Genomic DNA, 25,945 nt, shown 5'->3' with positions numbered 1-25,945 from the left:
TTGGTCACTGAATCACCAGTTCTAACAGCTGTAACTGTGTAGCATCTCGTTAAGACAGCCTAAGTCAGAGGTTCCCAACGGGCTCTTTGCACCTAAGGCGTTGACGTCACATCTCCAGGAGCTAATGCGGCTCACTTTTTTCCGCTTTGAGTTACCATGACTGGTAGAAAAGACTAAGTCGTATTTCAGATGCAAAAAAACAATACTATTAACATTGTCTTCCTAATATAATGGGCTTTTAAGTTTTCGTTAATTTCCAAGCGATCCTGAATTAAGAAGATGGCTTGTAAATATCTGTCGCTACCAGCTAACACCGCACAGCAAAGTTTGCAGCCTTCACTTCACTCCGGATCAGCCTAAAACTACCGGAGATACGGATGGTAAATAAAGGAGCCTCCCTGAGTTATTTCCATGGAATCACTTCTATATTCAGCCTGAAAAAGCGAGTATATGGGAACGAGAGAGCAGACCAGAGCCAGACAGCCGAGCAACTGATCCGCCTGTACATCCTGCTGTAAACACCGTCCTATCTGAGCTCTTCACAAGAAACATGCAAAGGTAATAAAACGAAATAACACGGAGACACGAAGCAACACGGTCATATTTTTCTAAAAGCAGCAACTTTGAACCTGAACAGCTGAACCAGATCTCTGACACCAGAGCTGCGCTACTCTCAAGCTATGAGGCTTGTTGAGCTCCGTCAGGCTTCGGAAGTAAAAAGCCCGAACCGTAACCTCCCCGTTAGTCTCTGACACTAACGACAATAAACACACATAATATACTTGAAAATAAGATAAATACATTGTCCGTTAGAATGTTTAGATACTTAAATAGCACATTTTACAAGAACAATGTCCGAGAATATTGCCTGCTAGCATAAGCTAACGTTAATGTTAGCCACAAAGTTTAAGTAAAACTCACCTTCGTGTCAGTGAATGTGTAACGAGGTGAACGTCTTAAAACCTTTCTCCAGCTGACTTGTTGGGGCTTCGGATCGATGTACAAACCTTGGCCAAGCCCTGCAAGCACCTAATGTAAATGATATTTGTATTGGATCGGAAACAATAGAGCCGCTTTACCCCGAACGCAGAAGCTGAGGTGCAAAGAGCCCACTGTGGGGCGCCCCCGCTAGGGGGGGGGGGGGCGCCGTGTCATTGCGGGGGGCAGGGGGGGAGCCGTCTGGATGAAAAAACAAAACATGAACACTGTATGCGCTGGGTTTTTACCTTAGAATGGCTAACTCTCTGTTATTCTTATGTCAATTCGATACAATAGAGGCTTCCACACATCCTATATTTGTGTCCCCTGTCACTTTTATCAGCAGTTAAAACTGTTTAATCCGTTGTTAACATGTTGTAACCTGTTTTTCCGAGTCGCCTTTAAACGCAACATGAGCGCTACGACGCTCGCGCTGGGTTTACACCTGTGAAGGAGACCTGCTGCTGCTGTGCGGAGCTACGGAGGTTTGTGTTAGAATCACGGCAGCAAACCAGCAAAACGCAAAGAACTTTTCACAGTTTTTCCCTCCAAACTAACCGACTGAGTTGAGTAAAGCTGTTGGATGCAGGTAATGTTAGCTAAAAGATGACTAGCTAATATCAATACAGAACCTTAAGCTTAACAAGTACCTTGTAGGCTACCGATGTTGGTGTCTATTTTCAGCTACGTATATTCATTTTGCCCCCAAAAAAGTCGATGCCCCCTCCCCCGTCACACGCGTCGTTTCAACCAGACAGCCATTTGTAATCCATAGGGGGGGCGCAGAAAATGTTTGGAAACCACTGGGGGGGCGCAGAAGAAAAAGTTTGGGAACCACTGGCCTAAGTTATTACTGTCACAAGTATGTACCACTGTTTACAATTTGGGAGAATCGTGCTGCCAATGGATGGATGGATTGATTCAGACATTTATACTCCCTAACTCTTAGTAACATTTTGCGTTATTTGGACTCTGCTTTTTTGATGTTTGATTATGAGGCTGCTTGCAACCTTAATTATCTTTGGACTTATAGAGGAACAATCTAGAGTCAGCACACAGCTTAAGTTATTACAGCTAGAAACCAGAAAAAGGAAAAGTCTTACAATCTAAAAAAAAAAAATCAGCTTTCTCCTTCCACATGTCGATGTTCTCCTGGGCAAGGCAGTGAAGCCCCAAGTTGGCCATCGATCTCAGTCTCGCTGTACGAATGTGTGTGCTTGTGAGTTGACTATGTGAATGTGGCTCTAGCCTAAAGCTCTTTGAGTGGTAAACTCAGTCCATTTAGAATTCTCATATGAATATGAAGAGTATTTACAAAAAATTTGAAAGTACGGTTTAGTATGGTGCGCTCATAGTCCGGAAAATACTATAATTGGTCTTAAAAGATTTTTTTGAAAACGATTTAATTATCTGCAAATATGCATGAATGTTACTACATTCATGCATCACACACGACAGTGTTGTGGCACTGTTCTGGTGTATTTTTGAAGTGGACATGTTAAGTGCAATTTGAAATAAGAAATGTAAAATATGATAAAAATAAATTTTTGTATTTATTTGATTCCTATTCAATACACTTTGATAAGAACCACTATATATGTAATATAGGCGGCTACAGAGTATCTTTGTTTACATTTTTGTTTGGTGGTGTGCCTCGTGATTTTTTCAATTAAAACAATATACCTTAGCTCAAAAAAGGTTGAAAAACACTGATCTAAATTACTGTCAGACCCTTTCATGAGTCACCTCAAGTGATCAAATGATGATTGTAAAAAAGGTCCAACTCCTCTGTTAGCCACTTACAATACATATTGTGGAGGAATATTCACTAGACATTTATCATGAGAAAAATCGATTTACCTGTCAGTTAAGATTGTGGCTTCACTGTTTGCTCCTGTTACTTAGACCGTGCCCTTCCTCTGAGACCAGGGCTTAGTCCAGAACTTCAATTTGCATGTCAAAAGCTACTTGAATGAGAAGCTCCCCGGATACTCAGTACCTGACATGCAAATCCAATGGAGGACCGGTTAAAATGGAGGATATGCACAGTCATCACAGGTGTATGACTGTCTACACAGAAAGTCTCCTGCCACAGCCTCCCACACCCACCACTGTCATTCTCTCTCCACCACTCTGTCCGGAGAGAATGCAAATTTTTCCTGTGATTTTACTGGGATGTTTCACTTGCAGATTGTCTAGGAATAAAACTGTAGTTGTGAAGGGGGATATATATGTTAGTGAGTAACAGATCTCATCAGCCGTTTCAGTTTTCAACATCAAAGTGTACATTTTAAAAACAAACTAAAGCAAGAAATGCCAAGATCTTTTCTTGTGAAGAAAAAGCGCAGTGCCTGCGGTGCATGGCAATGGAAAGAACCAGAACTGCATCAATGGAAAGAGGACAATACTATACGTAAGATGCATATATTTTTTGTTCTGATTTTATTGCAGTATGGATTTAACTTGGCTCAGCTGTTTAATTCTAAACAAATGCTTTCTTAAATCTTATTTTTCAGTGACAGAAAATACTATGGAGAGGATAATATTCAATCATGACATCCAACAGCCCCGCACAGGGAATCACTTAGAACAGATTGTAGGACGTGGGACAACAGTGGAAGTTAGAGTCCCAGTATCTTCCACAGGATCAGGGGACCAAGGATCAGAAAGAAGCTGGTCAAAAATGGGGCCTTTCGGTTTTCCAGCCACATTAGCTTCCGTCAACAGAGCAAAGGTATTGTCAGTTTTATTGTTTAAACCAACTTTTTTTTTTACCCTCACTGTGTTAAGAATGTTGTCCTAACTAGCAACAAATTGAATAAAAACTTTTTCTTATTGGAAAAACATGAATGCACATTAAGAGGGAAAGAAATCTGAATATATCACAAAGGTTTTTTGACATCCAAGTCAAATTTAAATGTGACAAAGGAACTAATCTCCAAATTAGCACTCTTGTAGTTAAGGACAAACTACCACATTTATCAAATTATCAAAATTCAATTGAAATGTCTCAGATTCATTTACAAGCTCGGTCACATCAACTAAATCACATTGAAGTTCAATGTGATGCTTTGTACAAAAAAAAACTAGCTTTGATCACATTAACTGATCAAACTTCATGTAAATTAAAAAGCCTGTGCTGTTATTTACATATGAGATGGTCAGAGGAAAACAGGGTCATGCCAGCAAGCTGGAGAATGCTCATTTACATGCAAAACCAACATGGAGGCACAACTGAGTTTAAGGTTTGGCTTTGAGTGTTAGGAGTTTCGTTTTTTATTTTTACAAAACTTGGAAGTGTGTAAGAAAAAGATCCAATTCATTAGGACAGTGTATAATTTTTAACACTATGTAGAAGCCAGCAGCACTACAGCACTTTTTAGATTTAATTAAATGCAACTCGGAAGAAGAAAACACTGAAAACCAACATGTTGCATCTACTAAGGTTTTTTAGTTTACAGCACAAAATTAACATGGCCAGAAAAAAGTTGACGAAACAGTGACTTTACTAGTAATTAAAAACCACTGGCATTTACATACCAAGCTCCTATTTATTTAGAAGCTTAATGACTTTCCCAGAGAATGTCCCATCCAGATAAAACAAAATTGTTACAACTCCACAGCTGTTTAACATCATGCTAAACAGAGACAAATACAAGGTAATGCTCAGAGAAGGTTGGGAGAGGCTGCAAAAGACTTAAGACTGTGGCAGAATTTCATAATTCAGCCATGTCATGCAGCCAGAAATACAGGGGAGATCAAAGTATTTTGGCCTATCACAAAATTAGCATAGATAAAACATTTACAATAATGTTTACAGTTGTAACTTGACTAAATTCACATTTGTCAGGTTACTAAAACATTGCAGGGTTTCCCCCAGAAAACTTGCTAAGCCCAGTGGTCGGGGCATTGAGGCGGTCCACCGGGGTTTTGTATTAAAAATGTTATGTTGACAGGAAATGTAAAAATATTACTCAGTAATTATATTGCCAGTGAGATGCTATTTAAACCCACAATTATAGAGTCTTAAAAACAACACATATTCAAGGCCTGCATATTATATATTCCTCTTTGGTTATGCCTTATTTGTCTTATTGCTCAGAAATCTGGGGAAATGCAAGTAAAACAAACATTGATGTATTAGTTAAGTTGCAAAAAAAAAGCATAAGGCTTATTAATAAGGGGGGATACCATAAACCAACTGATAAACTCTTCTTTCAAAGTAATATATTAAAATTTGAAGGTATCGTTTATATAAAAATACTGGAAATAATGTATAAAGCATTGAACAAAAGTCTTCCTTCTGGTATTCAGAAATAATTTAAGTTAAGAGACAATAAATATAATTTGCGATTTGTTTATATTTCAATGTGCAAAAGAGAAGAGCCAGGTAAAATCAAGATGTGTTTCAGTTATTGCTGTGAAACTGTGGAATGAATAGAATGATGATTTTAAGTTATGTCCTTTCTTGGTGAACTTCAAAAGAGCTCTAAAATGTAAAATGATAACTTACACTGTAAAATAGATTTATATATGCATTGTGAAAATATCTTGGTAGGTTGTTGTATAAAATAGGGGAGGCAAGACTAAGCTTGGCTTCAGTCTATTCCTTTTTTGGTAAATTATGTGTTTGTTTATTGTTGTTTTGTTTGTGTCATGTGTTTAATGTGGACAATTTACCAAAATAAAGTATTGATTGATTGATTGATTGATTGACAAATAAAAAATTACAATTAAAATGAATATAAATTATTTGCACTTCTGTTAAATCCAAATTAAGTCAGCGGCTCCATGAGGCCCCCCAGGGCTTTAGGGACCCATAAATGATAATATTTTAACACAGGTCACAGATATATAAATGTAACATTTGTTTATTGAGAATATCAATGCTGCTAAATTTGATTGAATGATTTCAGCATACATAAACTAATAGATTTTACATACTTGAACATTTAAGGCAAGATTTTAAGGAGCTGGCAAGTTTACTTTGTAAAAGTTCAAAGAACAATATTCATAGTTAGATTATTTTGTTATGACATTGACAATCTGATGCTAAGACTTTAATCTGTGAGTTTGAGCTCTGTTCACAAATACAAATTAGTAAACTGCAATTATAACTTATTGCTTTTTAGGTTGGCCAACTAAACTACTGCCCCTCTCCCAGATTTCACTAAGTCTAACAAAGAAGCTGATAAAGATGTTGATGTTTTTAGCAGCAAGAAGGGCCCCCAAGTCAAACTTTGCTCAAGGCCTCATACAGCCTTGAACACGTGTTCTTTCTAAATAAATCAACTATAAACCTATCTTTTATAAATCCATCTTTTAGGAATAAATCTGCTCCGCCAGTGAATCGCTCAGAGAACAGAGACCCTTGCAATTACTGTACAGCAGTGTTGTGTTCAAGACCACCTAACCCGAGACCAAGACAAGACCAAGACCAGAGTGTATCGAGACTGAGACAAGACCAAGACTTTTGGGGTCAGAGACCAAGTCAAGACCAAGACCAGCGGCCCGCGCTACATGACACAATAAAATGTAAAATATGATCGAAATTGCTTCTCAAAATAATCTGAAAGATCCATATTACCAAACTACGGCCCGCGGGCCGGATCCGGCCCGCCACGTCATTTGGTCCGGCCCCCAGAACAATGCCGGATCCGGCCCGCCTCCTCATACCAGAGAGCATTCAGTGTTTTTTTTTCATATATTGTATTTTCCGGTTTATATGTGGATTTTTCTTCAACCACCAGGGGGCTTGAGCAGATGTGAAACTAACTTTCCCTCAATGGAATATATACTAATCAGTCCCAGTCACCGTTTCACTCGCGGTTTTTTCCATTTGCATTCTGGGTAACAATCTATGTAAAAGCGCGAATGTGTCGTCGCGCACCCCCCCCCCCCCCCCCGTGCTCGAAAGTTTCAAAGACAGAACAGCCCTCCTCCTCCTTCTCCTCCCCCTCCCCGCCTCCGTCGACAAGAATTTTCTAAGGTTTCTTTCTCCAAAAACTAAGACCGGCCCCCGACCAGAGAAAGTAACAGCTATGTGGCCCTCGCAGGAAAAAGTTTGGGGACCCCTGCCCTAGAGCTACCAGAGAGGGGCCACGTTGGCACTCCAAGAGAGGGTGTGAAGAGGCGCTTTTGTTGTGTAAATAAGGCCATTACTGACGCACCACAAGAGGGGGGGCAAAGCTGAACTCTGCTGTGGTAGGGACAGATACAGGAAATCTTTCCTGCCTCATGCCATCTCACTCTACAATAAAAGTTAAATCATTGTTCTGCACTAATCAGCGCAATTTTGCACAACTGCACATTTGCGGTACATATATTTACAATAAGCGTGAATTGGAGCAAAAACTGGTCCGGTGAGTTTGGCTCTCCCTCCCCCTGCTGGTCCCTCAGGCTATGGTCACATCTACAGGGATGCTAATTAGACCCTTGAGAGTCGTCAGTTTGGCCACATTTGGATGCTAATAACCCAGTTTGGCCCTCTCTCGGTAGTTCTAGGAAGATACCCAATTTGGCCCCTCTTGGTAGAGATAGAAATTTTTCAAAATCCTGGTAGTCCTAGTGCATTTTACCAATATTAAATATTCAATTTATGTGCTAAAAAGTGTGATGGTCTCGTGCCATCCCTAAAAACATAACGCCCTGGGCATTTGCCCATATTGCTCATATAAGAAACCACCACTGTTGCACCATTAAACATAGCAATTGAGGCAATGCCCTGATGGTAAATAACGCTCAACCATGAACACTGACCAAGGAGCAACAAGCAAGAAGTAACCAAACAGAAGGCGCTCACCGTGACTGTTCTCACTCTCTATCCCAGTACATGAAGCCAGGTAGTCAGACACCATGGCAGACATTACAGCTGCCACTTTGAACAAAAATAATCAAAGAGCAATGTGCATGCTCTGCGTTCTCTTTCGTTCTTGTGTTTTAGTTATTTGTTAATTTAAATATTAACGTACATAATAAAATAAAATAATGATGCAGTGTACACAGAGCATTACAAGAACAAAGAACGGGTGTTCTGTCAGGTCAGGTCATCATACGCTTAGCACAAACTCATGGTGTTCTGTCAGATCAGCATACGTTGTCAGATAGTCGTACGCTTAGCTCAGATATGCATACGCTGTCATTACCATATGATTTTATTTAATCAGCAACATAGAATCATGACGTAGATCATCATACACTTGGTTATTAACAGTTGTATGGCATCCAGCTGCAGCCAGACCTGCTTTAAACACACTTTGAAACCACGACAACGCATGTATATCTATCTAGTTATCATATTATGTCATATTATAAACAATTTAATGACTTATTTTCGTCATAACTTGTTGCGTATACTGACAACTCCACTGACGGTCGGACTTCTTAATGCGCATGCTCTGGCATGGTACTCACTGCATGTATGCTGTCCTGACAGCGTATGGCTATGTGACAGAACACCGGCTATATCTGTCAGACACGTCATTACCATAAGATTTCATTTAATCAACAACATAGAATCATGACGTAGATCGTCATACACTTTATTAACAGTTGTATGGCATCCTGACTTAGCGGTTAAGTGAGTTTTACACGAGCGTGTGTTGTAGCTGACTCCAGCTGCAGCCAGACCCTGCTTTAAATACACTTTGAAACCATGACAACACATGTATATCTATATAGTTATCATTGAAAACAATTTAATGACTTATGTTCATCATAACTTGCTGCGTATGGTGAACTGACAACTCATCTGATGGTCGGATTTCTTAATGCTTAATGCATGTATGCTATCCTGACAGCGTATGGCTATCTGATAGAACAACGGCTCTCAGTGAGTGACACTCCAGTCCTATCTAATAAGTAAAGAGCCGTGGAGAAGAATCGACTGTTTCTGAATGTCACCTCACTATATTGCAGACTTTTGGACACAGCGTTATCCCATATATGCGACAACATCTCCGCACAATAATTCAGCACAGTGAGTGATAAAATTTTTCATCACAATGCTTATGTGTCTCTGTACAGCTAGCTTTGATAACATCACGTTAACGGATCTTACCTTCTTTGAGCTACTTTTCTAAGTGACGAAAAAAGTTAGACGTTGTCCCCACCGTCTGTGAAAGCGAAGCGCTGCTGAGTTAGCTGTGGCCATCGGATTTCTTACTATTTATGCAGCGCTATTATATTACTGACGATTAGACAAACATTTTCTGCCGCTGAGAGGAAACCACTGCGCATGTCCTGGAGCGCCACGCGCGAGTGAAAGGTGGGGAGGAGAGGGGGGAGTAACAGAAACACGTAGTTGCTTGGATTTTAATCAGTGCGTTTTTGCATCCACTGAAAACAAAGATGTTAAACTGGACAGTATACTGTACGTTTAGTGATATTTTCACAGTTGCGGTCTTGACTGATCTTGAAATAAAATGCCGAGTCCTCAGCGCCCGAGACCGAGACAAGACCGAGACCAAATGCGGTCGAGTCCGAGACGAGACCGAGACCATCACAAAATGGTCTTAAGACCGGTCTTAAGACCAAGACCAACTTCGAGTACCACAACACTGCTGTACAGTAAATGGAATGTAGTTCCAATTCTTCATAATAACAGGAAATGAATCCTGTAAAATTCTGTAATCAACTTTCTTAAATTAGTGTTTCTCTTGCAGGCCCGCCCTCGCAGTACGCCTGTTTCAGGTGATTTTGGGTGCTCACTGTGCCACAAAATCTTTCCCCTGCAGCGCATGTTGACACGCCACCTCAAATGCCACAGTCTTGTAAAGAGACACCCCTGTCGATTCTGTGGCAAAGGATTCAATGACACCTTTGACCTCAAGAGGCACATGCGAACACACACAGGTTAGAGATTTCAATTGCTTATATAAAAATAATTTATATTCTCTTCACAGAGAATGAGAAAATGCTTAGGAAAGTAATAGAACATATGGTTCACCATCTGGAGTTCACAGCTTCAAATAACGATGGAATAGAAGACCAACTAAAGAAAAAAGTCATTATATTAAAACATCCAGATTTTGTAACATTTGTTATACTGATCAATTTTCCTTTTTGTGATGAAGTGAAAGGGATGAATCTTGAACAGATGCTGATAATTTAATCCTTGCTCAATGCAGTTTTAGTTTTTTTAACTTCAGACTTTGCTCACCTCTCCTCATCAAAGGGGGGAGTTTGTGTGTAACATCAAATTCTTGACATCCACATGACCTCTGACCTGTCTTGGTCACACATGTCTTTTCTGGAGAAGAAGGACCAACAAAGACTCTTCTTCTTCAGGAAAGTGCTGAACTCTACCCTCAGCTGCTCAGAAACTTTAACAGAGCTGTGATTGAGAACATCGTCTTTCTCAGTATCTTTCTCAGTATGACTGTGTGATATAGCAGCTCCAAAATTGCCCAGCTGACTATGGGTGTCAGCTCCCAGGCCTGAATTTGGTAAATGTTAGCAGATTGCAAAGGAAGGCCGGTCGTATTGCTGCTGATTTCACACTAGACACAAAGTTCTTATACATCTGCCAACCAGGAAATGAGGAAGGCATATAAAGACCACAACCAGCCAGCTGAGGGAGAGGTTTTGAGCGAATTCAGGTGTGCTGGCCAGGGGATGGAGGAAAAGTTGCAAGCCTGGAATTTGCTAAATCTGGATACTGTTCTAAGTTAACCAAGATGCAACTTTTTTTTCCCCCTGTGGTTGCCAAGATTAATCACATTATTGGAACTCTATTATAGATTTTTGCTGCAATATGTCTATCTGACCTTTTTTTGGGGAAATTCACAAGTTAATTTTGAGAAAAAGTTATGCACAAACTACATTTGAATATCAAGGTCAAGAACTTTTTGAAATTATTACAGCTTTTTTTTTCCTGAATTAGATACTTTAGTCCTCTGTGATATGGAATCCATTCATTGATGGTAATGTTTCCAGGAATCATTGTAGTATCTTCTATAGTCCACAGTGTGCATTGATAAACCTCAGATTCAGGAGGACAAATATTTTATGACCTAACTTGCTGCCAAAAGGTAACTGGTTGAGAAAAGATTAAACAACAACCACAGGTGACAGTACTACTATGTTTTATTCTTTATTTTTCTCCCTCCTGCAGGTATCCGTCCCTACAAATGTGAGCTGTGTGAGAAAGCTTTCACACAACGTTGCTCTCTGGAGTCCCATATGAGAAAGATTCACGGTGTTCACCAGCACTATGCCTACCGACAGAGACGCTCAAAGATCTTTGTATGTGAGGACTGTGGCTATACCTCAAGCCGGCCTGATGAGTACTTCCTTCATGTGAGGCAACATCATCCAACCAGTCCTGCACTCCGTCGCTACTATCGCCGACACGCCCATGAGAACAGCTCACTTTCATCAGCAAATTCTAAACTCAACCCTTATCTCTTGTACTCAGCCCAAACATACTACATGTAGAGTTCATTGTACTTCTTGAGTCATGTGAAAACCAATATGTAAGCTGCATTTATTTCAAGGTATTTCACTGTCATTCATTATGAAATACTGGATTGGATTAAATGTTTCATTGTGCAGCATCTATTTTCCCCTAATATTAAACAATCTTTGGTGTCAACAATCATGCTATGCTTTGAGTCAACATTTTCTGTCAAGAATTGAAAAATAGATGTCCTACAAATACCAATTATTTTACTCAATTATAACTCTTTTCTTTCTTGAACAAATAGTTCTAAGGTATTTGAGGATAAACTGAACCTTGTCTTCTCCTGCTTGATAGTCTAAACATTAAAGTAAAAAATCAGGAGCAAAGTCAATGAAGTACTAGACAACTATTGATATACTAAGGTAAGGTATAGATTAGTGGTGTGGAATAAATAATACAATTAATACATATGTTTTATGTCTTAGATTGGTAACAAACAAATACATTTGTAACAACATTGGTGTGCTAGTTGTCCTTTACTGATGTTCTGCAAATTATTTACTGTTATTAAATTTATGGAAAAATTATTTGACTTATGATGCTAAAATTTGTTTTCATTACTTATTGTTAAAACTTTAGCTTTACACAGTTCATATTATTGATGAAGTTAAAGTTATTAAAGTTCTCAGAACTTTATGTTAAATATCACCTGAAGTGATATTAGTAATTTGATATTAGTAGAATTCTACCATAATTTAGGACAGTGTTTTCAACCTTTTTTGAGCCAAGGTACATTGTTTTAATTGAAAAAAATCACGAGGCACACCACCAACCAATAATGTAAACAAAGATACTCTGTAGCCGCCTATATTACATATATAGTCATTCTTATCAAAGTGTCTTGAATGGGAATCAAATAAACATAAACATTTATTTTTATCATATTTTACATTTATTTCAAATTGCACTTAATATGTCCACTTCAAAAATACACCTGAACAGTGCCACAGTACTGTCGTGTGTGATGCATGAATGTAGTTAAATTCATGCATCACTAATTCTCTTGTTTTAATATAAAATGCTCTGTACCTACTGCCGTTTAGTGATAATAAAATTACATGATTACGCCGCTAGTCACTACTATAGCAAAGACACTCAAAGATGGCATTATTTTCAGATAATTAATCCGTTTTCAAAAAATCTTTTAAGACCAATTACCGTATTTTCCAGACTATGAGCGCACCATACTATAAACCGTAACTTCAAATTTTTTTTGACCCCACACCCACTGTCCTAGTCCTGTGATTACAGTACTAGACTCATAACAGGACCAGTGCTAGGTTCGGCTACGGGAGTAGGGAGAAGTGCAAGTGTATCAATGACCACAGACCAGAAAATAAGTTTAAACTGCTGGCTTATTATTTTTGTAGAAAAGAAAATAAACAACAATTTTACAAACAGTTGACATACAACGACACAAAATTCAATACAAAATAGTTTCCCTGTTTCTTTCAGAATAATTTATTTATTCCCTTCTCTGAAATTTAAACCTATTCTTAGGTACTAAAGGATACTATTTATTTAAACCTAGGTTATAGTTCTATTTAAGTTCAAATTGATACTGTTAATCTATTTAATTCAGAGTTTGTTTTAATCTTTTAAATCTATTAAAATCTATAAAAGTTAAACTGGCAGCTCCTCCGGTCTGTTAGCGGAGCTATGCTACTCCGAAAAACTCCGTAGCAATTATTAAAGTAAGAATATTCTGGATGAACTGAATGGATAGACGAAGCTATAAGGTCTACTTTCTCGCCTAAAAAGAAATTTAAATGAGTTTTCATGGCAATTAATGGTGGTAAAAATGCAATACATTTCTGTACTGACCTTCTATATTTACCGCTGCTGGTGGCGCATTGCATTGTGGGATATCTTGCTGCCTCAAGTCCGCAGAAGGATGCATTGATGCGTCCTCGATAAAATGGGCGGAGCAAGAACACATCCGGGTACTTTGAGCGTTCTTGCTTGGATGTGTCATAGACATAATATAAGGATAGACGCCTCATGGACCGCTCTCGCCTATTGTCGCTGACGAGATTTAGGGCGGCCATCTTGGAGCGGTACTCCACTCCACTCAGCCTTATGTGTTTAGCAGGCACAATGACGTATCAGCGGATTTAATCGATCATAACACACTTTTTTGTTACTGTAAACCATATTCAAACATCTATCAAAGCAACATTTATAAACAATTGTATTTTTTAAGTATGTTTTTAATACATAGTTCATCATATTTAAATATGCTTAGTGGCTATAACAATAGAATAGGAATGGAATATTCTGATATCGATGTATGAAGAGCATATTACAAAGCACACAGACGTTCATAATTTATTTAATAAATTATTTAGTAATATCAATACATATTTTATATAACTATACAAACACTAATAAATAAAAATTAATAATGGTACAAATAAATAATGACTAATATTGAATTATATATATATATATATATATATATATATATATATATATATATATATATATATATATATATATATATGTAGGAATGCTACTACTCAAGTAACCCTAGTCAGAGGGGTTACATGCAAAGACTGAGGGTGGAATGGTTACTTCGACACCCACAGTCTACAATGACTGCCAAACAACTAGTAGCTCAGTGCTCCAACATCCGCAAACGGCAACTGCTATCACAACTTGAGATTGACGAGGTACAACACAAATGCTACGGCATAAGGGAGGAGCCCAAAGGTAAGGTCAGGGGGGAGTTAACTACTCCCCACCCCGAGACTGGGTATGCAGCCCCAGTAATGAACGAACTATCAAAGCTGAACGAGACAGCAACTGACCTGAGAGAGAGAATCGTGGCCCGAATGAACACCAGGCAACCCCGACGCCAATTACAACGGCTGAGTGAAGTACCATCAGAAAGTCTCATTGAAGATGTGAATGCAGCATTGAGAACAATCCCTACCAACACCATAACAGAAACCAATGAGCTGATATACAACTCAGCATCAGTGATCCTTGAAATGCTCGGCTATAAGAGCAACCATGAGACCCAATATCCATCATGGAAAAGACGGTTAGAGGCTAAGATCAAGATAACAAGGAGGGAAGTGAGCCAGCTGTCAGAGCTCCTAAGGGGTGCAATGAAAAGATCAGTACCCAAGAAGTACAGCCAGATGCCCATACCTGAAGCACTCGAAACTGCCAAACAAAGGCTCCAAGCCTTGGCCAGCCGCCTAAAGAGATACACAAGAGAGAATGAAGCCAGGAGGATCAACCGGCTCTTCTCCACCCAACCAGCTAAAGTGTACTCTCAATGGCAGGGTACTAACAACAGAGCAGACCCACCAAGGCTGGAGACTGAACAATACTGGAAAGGCATATGGGAAAGGGAGGCGTCCCACAACAGCAAGGCACAGTGGCTAACCTCTCTACGAGAGGACCACAGCAACCTCCCTGAACAAGCCCCGGTAACCATCACTGTGGCAGATGTGCAAGAAAGAGTCTCGGGTATGAAAAACTGGACAGCACCAGGGCCTGACATGATCCATGCCTACTGGCTAAAGAAACTCACTGCCCTCCATGAGCGACTGGCAGCTCAACTGAACCAGCTGCTACAGAATGGGACTCACCCTGAATGGTTAACTGAAGGGCGCACAATCCTGATCCAGAAGGATCCCTCAAAGGGTTCAGTCCCATCCAACTATCGGCCAATAACCTGTCTCTCTACAACATGGAAGCTCATGTCAGGCATCATAGCGGCTAAGATAAGCAGGCACATGGATAAATACATGAGCACGGCACAGAAGGGCATCGGCATAAATAGTAGAGGAGCCAAACACCAACTCCTTGTAGACCACACAGTCGCCCGAGACTGCAAAACCCGACACACCAACCTGTGCACCGCTTGGATTGATTACAAGAAAGCCTATGACTCAATGCCACACACCTGGATCATTGAATGCTTAGAGATGTACAACATCAATAGGACTCTAAGAGCCTTCATTGCAAACTCGATGGGGCTGTGGAAAACCACCCTTGAAGCCAACTGCAAACCGCTTGCACAAGTGTCCATCAAATGTGGCATATACCAAGGAGATGCTCTGTCCCCACTGCTGTTCTGCATAGGCCTGAACCCCCTCAGCCAAATCATCAACAAGACTGGCTACGGATACCGACTTAAGAATGGGACCACAATCAGTCACCTCCTCTACATGGATGACATCAAGCTGTACGCCAAGAGCGAGCGAGACATCGACTCACTGATCCACACCACCAGGATCTACAGCACTGACATTGGGATGTCATTCGGACTAGAGAAGTGTGGCCGGATGGTTACAAAGAGAGGGAAGGTCGTCCGCACAGAAGGGGTCTCACTCCCAGAGGGAACGATAGCAGACATAGAGCACAGCTACAAGTACCTGGGAATACCACAAGCAAATGGCAACCTCGATGAGGTCACAAGGAAAGGAGCCACAGCCAAATACCTCCAACGAATAAGGCAAGTCCTGAGAAGCCAGCTCAATGGCAAGAACAAGATCCGTGCAATAAACAGCTATGCCTTACCAGTAATCAGATACCCTGCCGGAATAATTAGCTGGCCAATGGAAGAGATGAAGGCCACGGATGTTAAGACTCGGAAGCTACTAACCATGCATGGAGGGTTCCACCCCAAATCCAGCACCCTGAGACTGTACACGAGCCGTAAGGAAGGAGGCAGAGGACTAGTGAGTGTGAGAGCCACTGTCCAGGATGAAACATCCAAGATCCATAAATACATCAAGGACAAAGCCTCAACGGACGATGTGCTCAGCGAATGTCTCAGGCAATGGGGAACAGAGGACGAGGTGCTGGAGGAACCATCATGGGAAGACAAGCCCCTACATGGGATGTACCACCGACAAATAACTGAAGTGGCTGATATCAGGAAATCCTACCAATGGCTGGAGAAAGCTGGACTCAAGGACAGCACGGAGGCCCTCATCCTGGCCGCCCAGGAACAGGCCCTAAACACCAGAGCAATAGAAGCTCAGATCTACCACACCAGACAAGACCCAAGGTGTAGGTTGTGCAAGGAGGCCTCTGAGACAGTCCAGCACATAACAGCAGGGTGCAAGATGCTGGCAGGGAAAGCGTACATGGAACGACATAACCAAGTGGCGGGCATAGTGTACAGGAACATCTGTGCAGAATATGGACTGGAAGCCCCGAGGTCAAAATGGGGGACACCCCCAAAGGTGGTGGAGAATGACCGAGCTAAGATCCTGTGTGGGACTTCCAGATCCAGACAGACAAGATGGTAATGTCGAACCAACCGGACATTGTGGTGGTGGATAAAGAACAGAGGAAAGCCGTTGTGGTGGATGTAGCAATACCAAGTGACCACAACATCAGGAAAAAGGAGCATGAGAAACTGGAGAAATACCAGGGCCTCAGAGAGGAACTGGAGAAGGCCTGGAAGGTGAAGACCACAGTGGTGCCTGTGGTCATCGGGGCCCTCGGGGCAGTCACCCCCAAACTGGAGCAGTGGCTCAAACAGATCCCAGGAACAACATCAGACATCTCAGTCCAGAAATCTGCAGTTCTAGGCACAGCCAAGATACTGCGCAGAACCCTCAAGCTCCCAGGCCTCTGGTAGAGGACCCGAGCTCAGAGGATGAAAGAGACCACCCACGGAGGGTGAGAAGGGAATTTTTTTTTATTTTTTATATATATATATATATATACCAGTACCAGTAATTACCAGTAATCAGATACCCTGCCGGAATAATTAGCTGGTCAATGGAAGAGATGAAGGCCACGGATGTTAAGACTCGGAAGCTACTAACCATGCATGGAGGGTTCCACCCCAAATCCAGCACCCTGAGACTGTACACGAGCCGTAAGGAAGGAGGCAGAGGACTAGTGAGTGTGAGAGCCACTGTCCAGGATGAAACATCTAAGATCCATAAATACATCAAGGACAAAGCCTCAACGGACGATATGCTCAGCGAATGTCTCAGGCAATGGGGAACAGAGGACGAGGTGCTGGAGGAACCATCATGGGAAGACAAGCCCCTACATGGGATGTACCACCGACAAATAACTGAAGTGGCTGATATCAGGAAATCCTACCAATGGCTGGAGAAAGCTGGACTCAAGGACAGCACGGAGGCCCTCATCCTGGCCGCCCAAGAACAGGCCCTAAACACCAGAGCAATAGAAGCTCAGATCTACCACACCAGACAAGACCCAAGGTGTAGGTTGTGCAAGGAGGCCTCTGAGACAGTCCAGCACATAACAGCAGGGTGCAAGATGCTGGCAGGGAAAGCGTACATGGAACGACATAACCAAGTGGCGGGCATAGTGTACAGGAACATCTGTGCAGAATATGGACTGGAAGCCCCGAGGTCAAAATGGGGGACACCCCCAAAGGTGGTGGAGAATGACCGAGCTAAGATCCTGTGGGACTTCCAGATCCAGACAGACAAGATGGTAATGTCGAACCAACCGGACATTGTGGTGGTGGATAAAGAACAGAGGAAAGCCGTTGTGGTGGATGTAGCAATACCAAGTGACCACAACATCAGGAAAAAGGAGCATGAGAAACTGGAGAAATACCAGGGCCTCAGAGAGGAACTGGAGAAGGCCTGGAAGGTGAAGACCACAGTGGTGCCTGTGGTCATCGGGGCCCTCGGGGCAGTCACCCCCAAACTGGAGCAGTGGCTCAAACAGATCCCAGGAACAACATCAGACATCTCAGTCCAGAAATCTGCAGTTCTAGGCACAGCCAAGATACTGCGCAGAACCCTCAAGCTCCCAGGCCTCTGGTAGAGGACCCGAGCTCAGAGGATGAAAGAGACCACCCACGGAGGGTGAGAGGGGAATTTTTTTTTTATATATGTGTGTGTGTGTGTGTGTGTGTGTGTATGTATGTTTTTCAGCCGACGAGTTCAAAATCCGATGTGAGATTCATCCGTGCTGCAGTGAATCCGTCTCTCTTTATAGATTTCTCCCTCTTCTTCCTCACATCGTGTCTTTAGGAAACTTTCAAAACAAAAACGGAAGATTTAGGATGTATCTTACTTTTGACAGTGAAAGAATATAAATAATAGTCTTTACCACCTGTGTAAACTTTTCCGGTGAATGTTATAACACATAAGTTTTATAATATGCGTTATATTGTTTCATTTCTAATATAGGCCCTTGTGTCAGATAATCTAAGTCAATGTTAGAGAATAATTATATTTTTTAGATTTACAGAATCTCAGTTAGCCTTCATAGCGGGGCTGAACCCGTATTACACCAAGCACTGTAGCTAATATTAGCTGGTATCTCGCCGGTAGACATAAATACAGTAAAGTAATATTCTAATCACACCATATATACACAATAATATGTCCATCTTACTTGTGAAATGTTGTCTGTGGAGCCCTCGCATCAATAATCCATAGATCCGAACAACAATATCCCTCAGTGCTGAGGCATCTTCTGCTGTTTTGATTGAGCAAAGTAGGAGGGTATACCGCTCCAAGATGGCCGCCGTATTTCCTGCGCCGGAGAGGTCCATGAGGCGTCTATGCTTATATTATGTCTATGGGATGTGTACTTTGAATTGGAACAGTACTTGGGCCGCTGTCGATGACGTTTCACGAGGACGCGAGAACACAAGTACAGACAAGAACGCATATTGATTGCGTAAACGCAATTTAATGTTGATATTAATGTTGTTGATATATGGAGAGAAAAATTCCCAGATAACAAAATCTTTACATGGAGCAATAAAATAGGTTCCAGACAATCCCGGATAGATTTTTGGCTTATTTCCAAATGTATTAATAAAGACAATATCGCTGTTAACATACTTGCCACCCCTCTTACTGATCATAGAGCTATTCGCATTAGCATCCAAATTTATACTCCAGATAATACACCTTACAAATGTGCTTACTGGAAACTAAATAACTCCTTGCTAAAGCATGAAGTAGTTAAAGCTCATATTAATAAATTAATTATATATTATTGGAATAAGGCTAACAAGGAAGGGTCTTTCTGCAACAATTGGGAACTTTTCAAATTTGAAATTGGCAAATTTTTAAGACATTATGGAAGTCAGATTTCTAAATTAAAGAAAGCTGAAGAGGAAGAAGTCATAAGCATGATCACCTCCTATTACCTAAAATGCCCAGAAGAAGTTTCAGAGGAAGATAAATTAAGTTTAATAGAAAATCAGAACAAACTGGATGCCTTGTATAAACACAAGGCTGAAGGTGCCTTCATCAGATCCAGGAAACGATGGCTGGAAGAAGGAGAACAAAATTCTGCTTACTTTTTTAGGCTTGAAAAATACAGATCAAAAATAAACTCTATTTACCAACTAAATATCAATGACATTATCTCAAACAATCCTAAAGAAATTGCAACTTTTTGTGCCAAATTTTACTCTAATTTATACAGCTCAAAATATAATAAAGAGATTTCAGTAATAACACTCATTCCAAAACCAAACAAAGACCCACTCTTTATTGATAATTGGAGACCTATAAGTCTACTTAATAATGATTATAAAATTTTGGCTTCAATACTTGCTAACAGAGTTAAAGAGGTTTTGGACACAGTTATTGATGAGACACAATCAGGCTTTATGAGGAACAGACACATCTCTAACAACATTAGACTTGTTCTAGACTTACTTGATTATTCATATTTGGTGCCTGATGAAAGTTTTATTCTTTTCCTTGATTTCTATAAGGCCTTTGACACAATTGAACATCAATTCATCTTTCAATCTTTAAAAAAATTTGGTTTTGGCCCCTTTTTTTGTAACGCAGTCAAAACATTATACTCCAATTGCAATAGTGTTATTAAATTGCCAAACGGCACCACCCCAAGATTTGACCTAAAACGTGGCATTCGTCAAGGATGTCCCGTTTCACCATATTTATTCTTACTTTGCTCTCAAATCCTTACAACTCATATCTTCAATAGTGCCGTACAAGGAATCAGCATAGCTAATAAAGAGCTCATAATCAGCCAGCTGGCTGATGACACCACACTATTTTTAAGGAATGCAAACCAGATCCCTCTGGCCTTAGAGGTGATTAATACTTTTTCCAAGGCCTCTGGCTTATTTTTACATTAAAAAAAATGTGAATTGCTACCGATTAATGATTGTCATGCTAATGATATTTGCAATATTCCTGTTAAACAAAAAGTTTCTTATTTAGGAATCTTAATCTCTAAAGACCAGAAGTTAAGATGCTCCTCTAATTTAATACCAATTATACAGAAAACCAAAAATAAACTGAACCAGTGGCTTCAGAGGGATTTATCTCTAAGAGGAAGAGTATTGATTTCTAAAGCTGAAGGATTATCCCAACTGACTTATGCTGCTCTCCCCTTACATTTAGACAACAAAATCTGTAGAGATATTGATCGTATGCTTCTTAATTTTATATGGAAAAATCGTACTCACTATATCAAAAAAACTGTTATTATGAATAATTATGAATCAGGTGGACTTAACTTTCTGGATTTCTCTACCCTAAATAACACATTTAAAATTAAATGGGCTAAACACTTCCTTAAGAATCCAGCCTCTATCTGGAACCTTATACCAGAACACATTTTCTCGCGCTTTGGTGGCTTCAACTTCATTTTACATTGTAATTACAATGTTGAGAAACTTCCTGTAAAACTCTCATCTTTCCATAAGCAGGTGCTCTTAGCGTGGACGCTCATATATAAACATAACTTCTCACCTCACAAATACCTCATCTGGAACAACAGAGACATTTTATTTAAAAATAGGTCACTCTATCTTGAAACTTGGGTTCAAAATGGAATTTTACTGGTGGCTCAGCTGATTAATAAAGAAGGACGATTAATCAGTTACAATGAATTCTGCTCGATATATAACTTTCCAGTTAGTATCCAGGAATTCTCCATGGTGGTTAATGCTGTACCTTTGGGCACCTTAATGTTGTTTAAAAACACTAATTATACTCTGTCTGCTCCACCTGGTATCCCTGTTCTAGCCGAATCATCTGTGGGAAAAATCTGTTTTTCACTGGAGTATAGGAAAAGCAATGAGAGAATACGCAGGTTGTTCCAAGAACTTATTGTTTCTCGTCCAGCCATAACATTTTACTGGAGCCGTTATATCCCAGATATTCACTGGAAAACAGTTTGGATGATCCCCCATAAATATTTAATCATAAACAAGGTGAAGGAAGTGTCATTTAAAATTCTCCATAAAATTTACCCTGCTAAACACTATATGATAAAATATAAAAGCGACATAAACACTAATTGCAGTTTCTGTGAGGGCCATCCAGAAACTGTGACACATCTCTTTTGGCTCTGCCCTTTTATACAAAGATTTTGGTCAGAATTTAGCAGGTTTATTATTGACCATATTTTAAAGAATTTTTCCTTACGCTGGGAAAATGTTTTATTTTGTTTCTATAGATTTCATAGAAAAGATGCTAATCATTTCTTTATAATAAACTTACTAATACTCTTTGCTAAATTTTATATTCATAAATGCAAATTTGCTAATAAAACACCTTGTTTCTCTTTTTTCATTAAAGATATGGGTCTATATATCAAATCAATAACGGACTCTACAAATGAAAAGGCTCAAAGGACAATCTCAATATGTACGTCTTTGCATGTTCTTATCTAATCACCCCTGGCTGTGTGTTGCTTGACTGTTGTATACTTCATTATGTTGTTTTGATGTATACTAATTTCATTTAAATAAAGTTCTTTGAAAAAAAAAAAAAAAAAAAAAAGAACGCATATTGAGAAACGGCCATGGGTCCCATAGACATAATATAAGGATAGACGCCTCATGCCCCGCTGTCGCCTATTGTCGCTGACGAGATTTAGGGCGGCCATCTTGGAGCGGTATACCACTCCACTCGGTCCTATGTGTTTAACAGGCACAGTGACGGATCAGCGCATTTAATCGATCATAACACGCTTTTTTGTTACTGGAAACCATATTCAAACATCTATCAAAGCTACATTTATAAACAATTGTATTATTTAAGTATGTTATTTAAGTATTTAAATATGCTTAGTGGCTAAAACAATAGAATAGGAATGGAATATTCTGATATTGATGTATAAAGAGCATATTACAAAGCACACAGCCGTTCATAATTTATTTAATAAATTATTTAGTAATATCAATACATATTTAAATAACTATACAACACAAATAAAGATTCATAATGGCACAAATAAATAATTAATACATATATATTGGCAGTTCTAGGCACAGCCAAGATACTGTGCAGAACCCTCAAGCTCCCAGGCCTCTGGTAGAGGACCCGAGCTCAGAGGATGAAAGAGACCACCCATGGAGGGTGAGAGGGGAATTTTATATATATATCCATCCATCCATTTTCCTTCACCCTTGTCCCTCAGTGGGGTCGGGAGGGGTGCTGGTGCCTATCTCCAGCTCACGTTCCGGGTGAGAGGCGGGGTACACCCTGGACAGGTTGCCAGCCTGTTGCAGGGCAACACAGAGACACACAGGACAAACAACCATGCACACACACACACACACACTCACACCTAGGGGCAATTTGGAAAGGCCAATTAACCTGACAGTCATGTTTTTGGACTGTGGGAGGAAACCGGAGAAAACCCATGCATGCACAGGGAGAACATGCAAACTCCATGCAGAAAGACCGGGGCCGGGAATATATATATATATATATATATATATATATATATATATATATATATATATATATATATATATATATATATATATATAATCTCAGCTGCTTAATTTCAGCAGCTGAGATTAAGTCCAAAATCTGATGAGATCTATCCTGCTGCAGTGAATTCGTCTCTCTTTATAGATTTCTCCCTCTTCTTCCTCACATCGTGTCTTTATGAAACTTTCAAAACAAAAACGGAAGATTTGGGATGTATCTTACTAGTGAAAGAATTACATATAAATAATAGTCTTTACCACCTGTGTAAACTTTGCTGGTGAATGTTATAACACATAAGTTTTATAATATGTGTTATATTGTTTCATTTCTAATGCTCTTGTGTCATATAATCTAAGTCAATGTTAGAGAATAATTAATATTTTTAGATGTACAGAATCTCAGTTAGTCTTCATAGCGGGGCTGAACCTGTATTACACCAAGCACTGTAGCTAATATTAGCTGGTATCTCGCCGGTGGACATAAATACAGTAAAGTAATATTCTAATATATAATATAATCACAATATATACACAATAATATGTCCATCTTACTTGTGAAATGCTGTCTGTGGAGCCCTCACATCAATAATCCATAGATCCGAACAATAATATCCCTCAGAGCTGAGGCATCGTCTATTGTTTTGATTGAGGAAAGTAGGAGTTTATACCGCTCTAAGATGGCCGCCGTATTTCCTGCGCCGGAGCAGCCAATGCGGCGTCTACCCTTATATTATGTCTATGATGGGTCCGGTGTATCCTTCACGGCCCACGATATCCCATAATTCATTGCGGGTTCCAACTGGGCGTTCAGGCAGAGCGTCAATGGCGGTGAATAGCGACAAATTATTGAACTTTATTACACTTTAAATGACACAAGGTGATTTGGTGCAACGTTTTTAGGCGAGAATGTAAGTGTGTAAATCTCAAATATCTGCTCGGTTCATCAATACATCATCTAATTACAATATTGCTCTGACATTTTCGGACCTGTCTGCTACCGCTGCGTTAACAGCCAGCTCCCCGCCAGCTGTCAGCCGGCCAGGCGCTCCAGGTTCGGTACACCGAGAGAAAACGCCTAACTTCTGGCACATTGTTATAAAAACTCCCGCTAGCTTTCCCCAATGAGTGGGAGTTAAACACCGATATTATTCAGACAGGTCTGGTTGAAAATGTTTGGTTTATAAAGTATTTCAAAGCAGAGGCACATCGGTTTGATTGATTAATTAAAGTTAAGCCTTCAAACATAATAGGTTTATTTAACCGTAATGTCCTATCTGTGATGTGGAGAGTATTTTAATGAATAATTTGTATTCCTTGTAGAAAAGTGCAGTACACATTTGAACATTTTAGAATCAAAGTAAGAGATTTCCTTTTTACTATGGAACATCCTTTACTATAAAAAGTGAAGAATAATATAGAAATCAGTAATACATGACTGAAAAACAAACTTCGGCTCCGTTGTTTTTTCTCCTCTCTGCTTCGCGCTGTCACCGTTGCTTGGCAACATGAGTTACGCTGAGGTTAAATTTGCCACAGTTTCAACAGGTTGGCCATCAAGTGAAACTGGATGGCTTGTTTCAGCTCTTGTTTGTCTCACTTAATTAGCTCTTCTTAAGAAAATGAAAAGGTATGTTCTTTTGTGAGGGAATTTATCTTTTACTGTTCCAGTAATGCCAGAATTAATAATAAGTAATAAAGACTTTGTGGTATTCTGATTTAGTAATGTAATTAGATTAGTTGTGCTACCACCCCCACGCCACTAAAGGCAGTGGCAAGCCCGAAAAGATGCTACTAAGGAGCAAATTTAGAAGTACACCGAAAGCTACAGAATTTGCTAAAAACTGTGAACTGTCGTGAAGTTAATAGAAGAAAGAACTTCAAATACATTCTGAGATTGAAACTCCTTCCTAAAGGTGAAAATATATCACATATTTCAAAAGAAAATAAAAACGAAAGTGTAGGAAATAGCGCCCCCTTCACTTCCGGATTGCAATGGTACCATTTCCAAATAAGGTATGAGACTGACAGCGGTCCGTCTCCACCCCTTTCTGTTTGTTGCAGCGAGGTCCTTCTCGCCAGGCACGCCTGACGGCCATACCCGAACAACAACAACAAAAAAAACTTTAAAACGTGACAAACTAACACAAAATCACAACTAAACAAATAACATAAATACCCAGTTAAAAACGGTAAGAAAAAAGCCAAAGATAGAAAAAAATATACAAACACTCTCACTTGCTCTTCTTCCGCTCTTCCTCTCACCCACCTCTCAAACGAAGAAGAAAAAAACGTCATGTAAACCCAATAGTAAATTTAGAAACCAAAAAAAAAATAGAACAGTCCTGTGGAGGTTTTTTATTATATTACTCAGCAGTATTTAGAAATAATGAATGAAAATGACACAAATATATGCAGATGCATCAAAAAAAGATGGTAAAAATAGTAAAACAGGAGTAACAGTATATATTCCTAAACAAAACTTTTTGTACAAAGAACAACAAAAAATGTATCATTTTTTTCAGCAGGGTTGTTGGCAATTATTTTGGCATTGCAAATGGGTGGTGGAGGTGAAGCCCAGTAAGGTAGTTATCTGTTCAGATTCAATGTCATGCCTAACTAGTATTCTAAGTGGAAAATCTGAAAGCCGCCAAGATCTTTTAGATGAAGTTATTTGATATATGGTATAAAGCAACAAAAGATAAGTATTCAATTCACATGGGTTCAGCACATAAACGAATTGCAGGTAATGAGAAAGTAGATAAGTTGGCTGAAGAAGCAGTTAAGGCAAGATAAATTGAATATAATCTCTCTCTCAGAAGAGC

The 25,945-nt window shown here is 39.8% G+C and overlaps 1 protein-coding gene across 1 annotated transcript; it reads left to right on the top strand.

Moving 5' to 3' along the window:
• The first annotated feature begins 3,144 nt into the window (after positions 1 to 3,144).
• LOC106910586 (putative transcription factor ovo-like protein 3) lies at positions 3,145 to 11,576 on the top strand. Its single transcript, XM_014977262.2, has 4 exons — positions 3,145 to 3,391; positions 3,495 to 3,712; positions 9,642 to 9,831; positions 11,093 to 11,576. Exons 1-4 carry the CDS (start codon positions 3,292 to 3,294, stop codon positions 11,413 to 11,415), a joined length of 831 nt encoding a protein of 276 aa, XP_014832748.1. The 5' UTR covers positions 3,145 to 3,291; the 3' UTR covers positions 11,416 to 11,576.
• The last annotated feature ends 14,369 nt before the right edge of the window (positions 11,577 to 25,945 follow it).

This window comes from Poecilia mexicana, unplaced genomic scaffold (assembly GCF_051168715.1).
Source record: "Poecilia mexicana isolate PSO_F unplaced genomic scaffold, ASM5116871v1 scaffold_14, whole genome shotgun sequence".
Lineage (NCBI taxonomy): Eukaryota > Metazoa > Chordata > Actinopteri > Cyprinodontiformes > Poeciliidae > Poecilia > Poecilia mexicana.
The sequence above is the reverse complement of the archived record's forward strand: the minus strand, read 5'-3'. Positions and strand labels throughout refer to the sequence as shown.

What these genes read in the sequence shown, in the direction of transcription:
- LOC106910586 (XM_014977262.2), top strand. Translation starts at nt 3,292, where the DNA reads ATGCCAAGATCTTTTCTTGTGAAGAAAAAGCGCAGTGCCTGCGGTGCA. An exon ending in CTTCCGTCAACAGAGCAAAG is followed by an intron (nt 3,713 to 9,641) that starts GTATTGTCAGTT and finishes TTTCTCTTGCAG; the next exon opens with GCCCGCCCTCGCAGTACGCC. An exon ending in GCACATGCGAACACACACAG is followed by an intron (nt 9,832 to 11,092) that starts GTTAGAGATTTC and finishes TCCCTCCTGCAG; the next exon opens with GTATCCGTCCCTACAAATGT.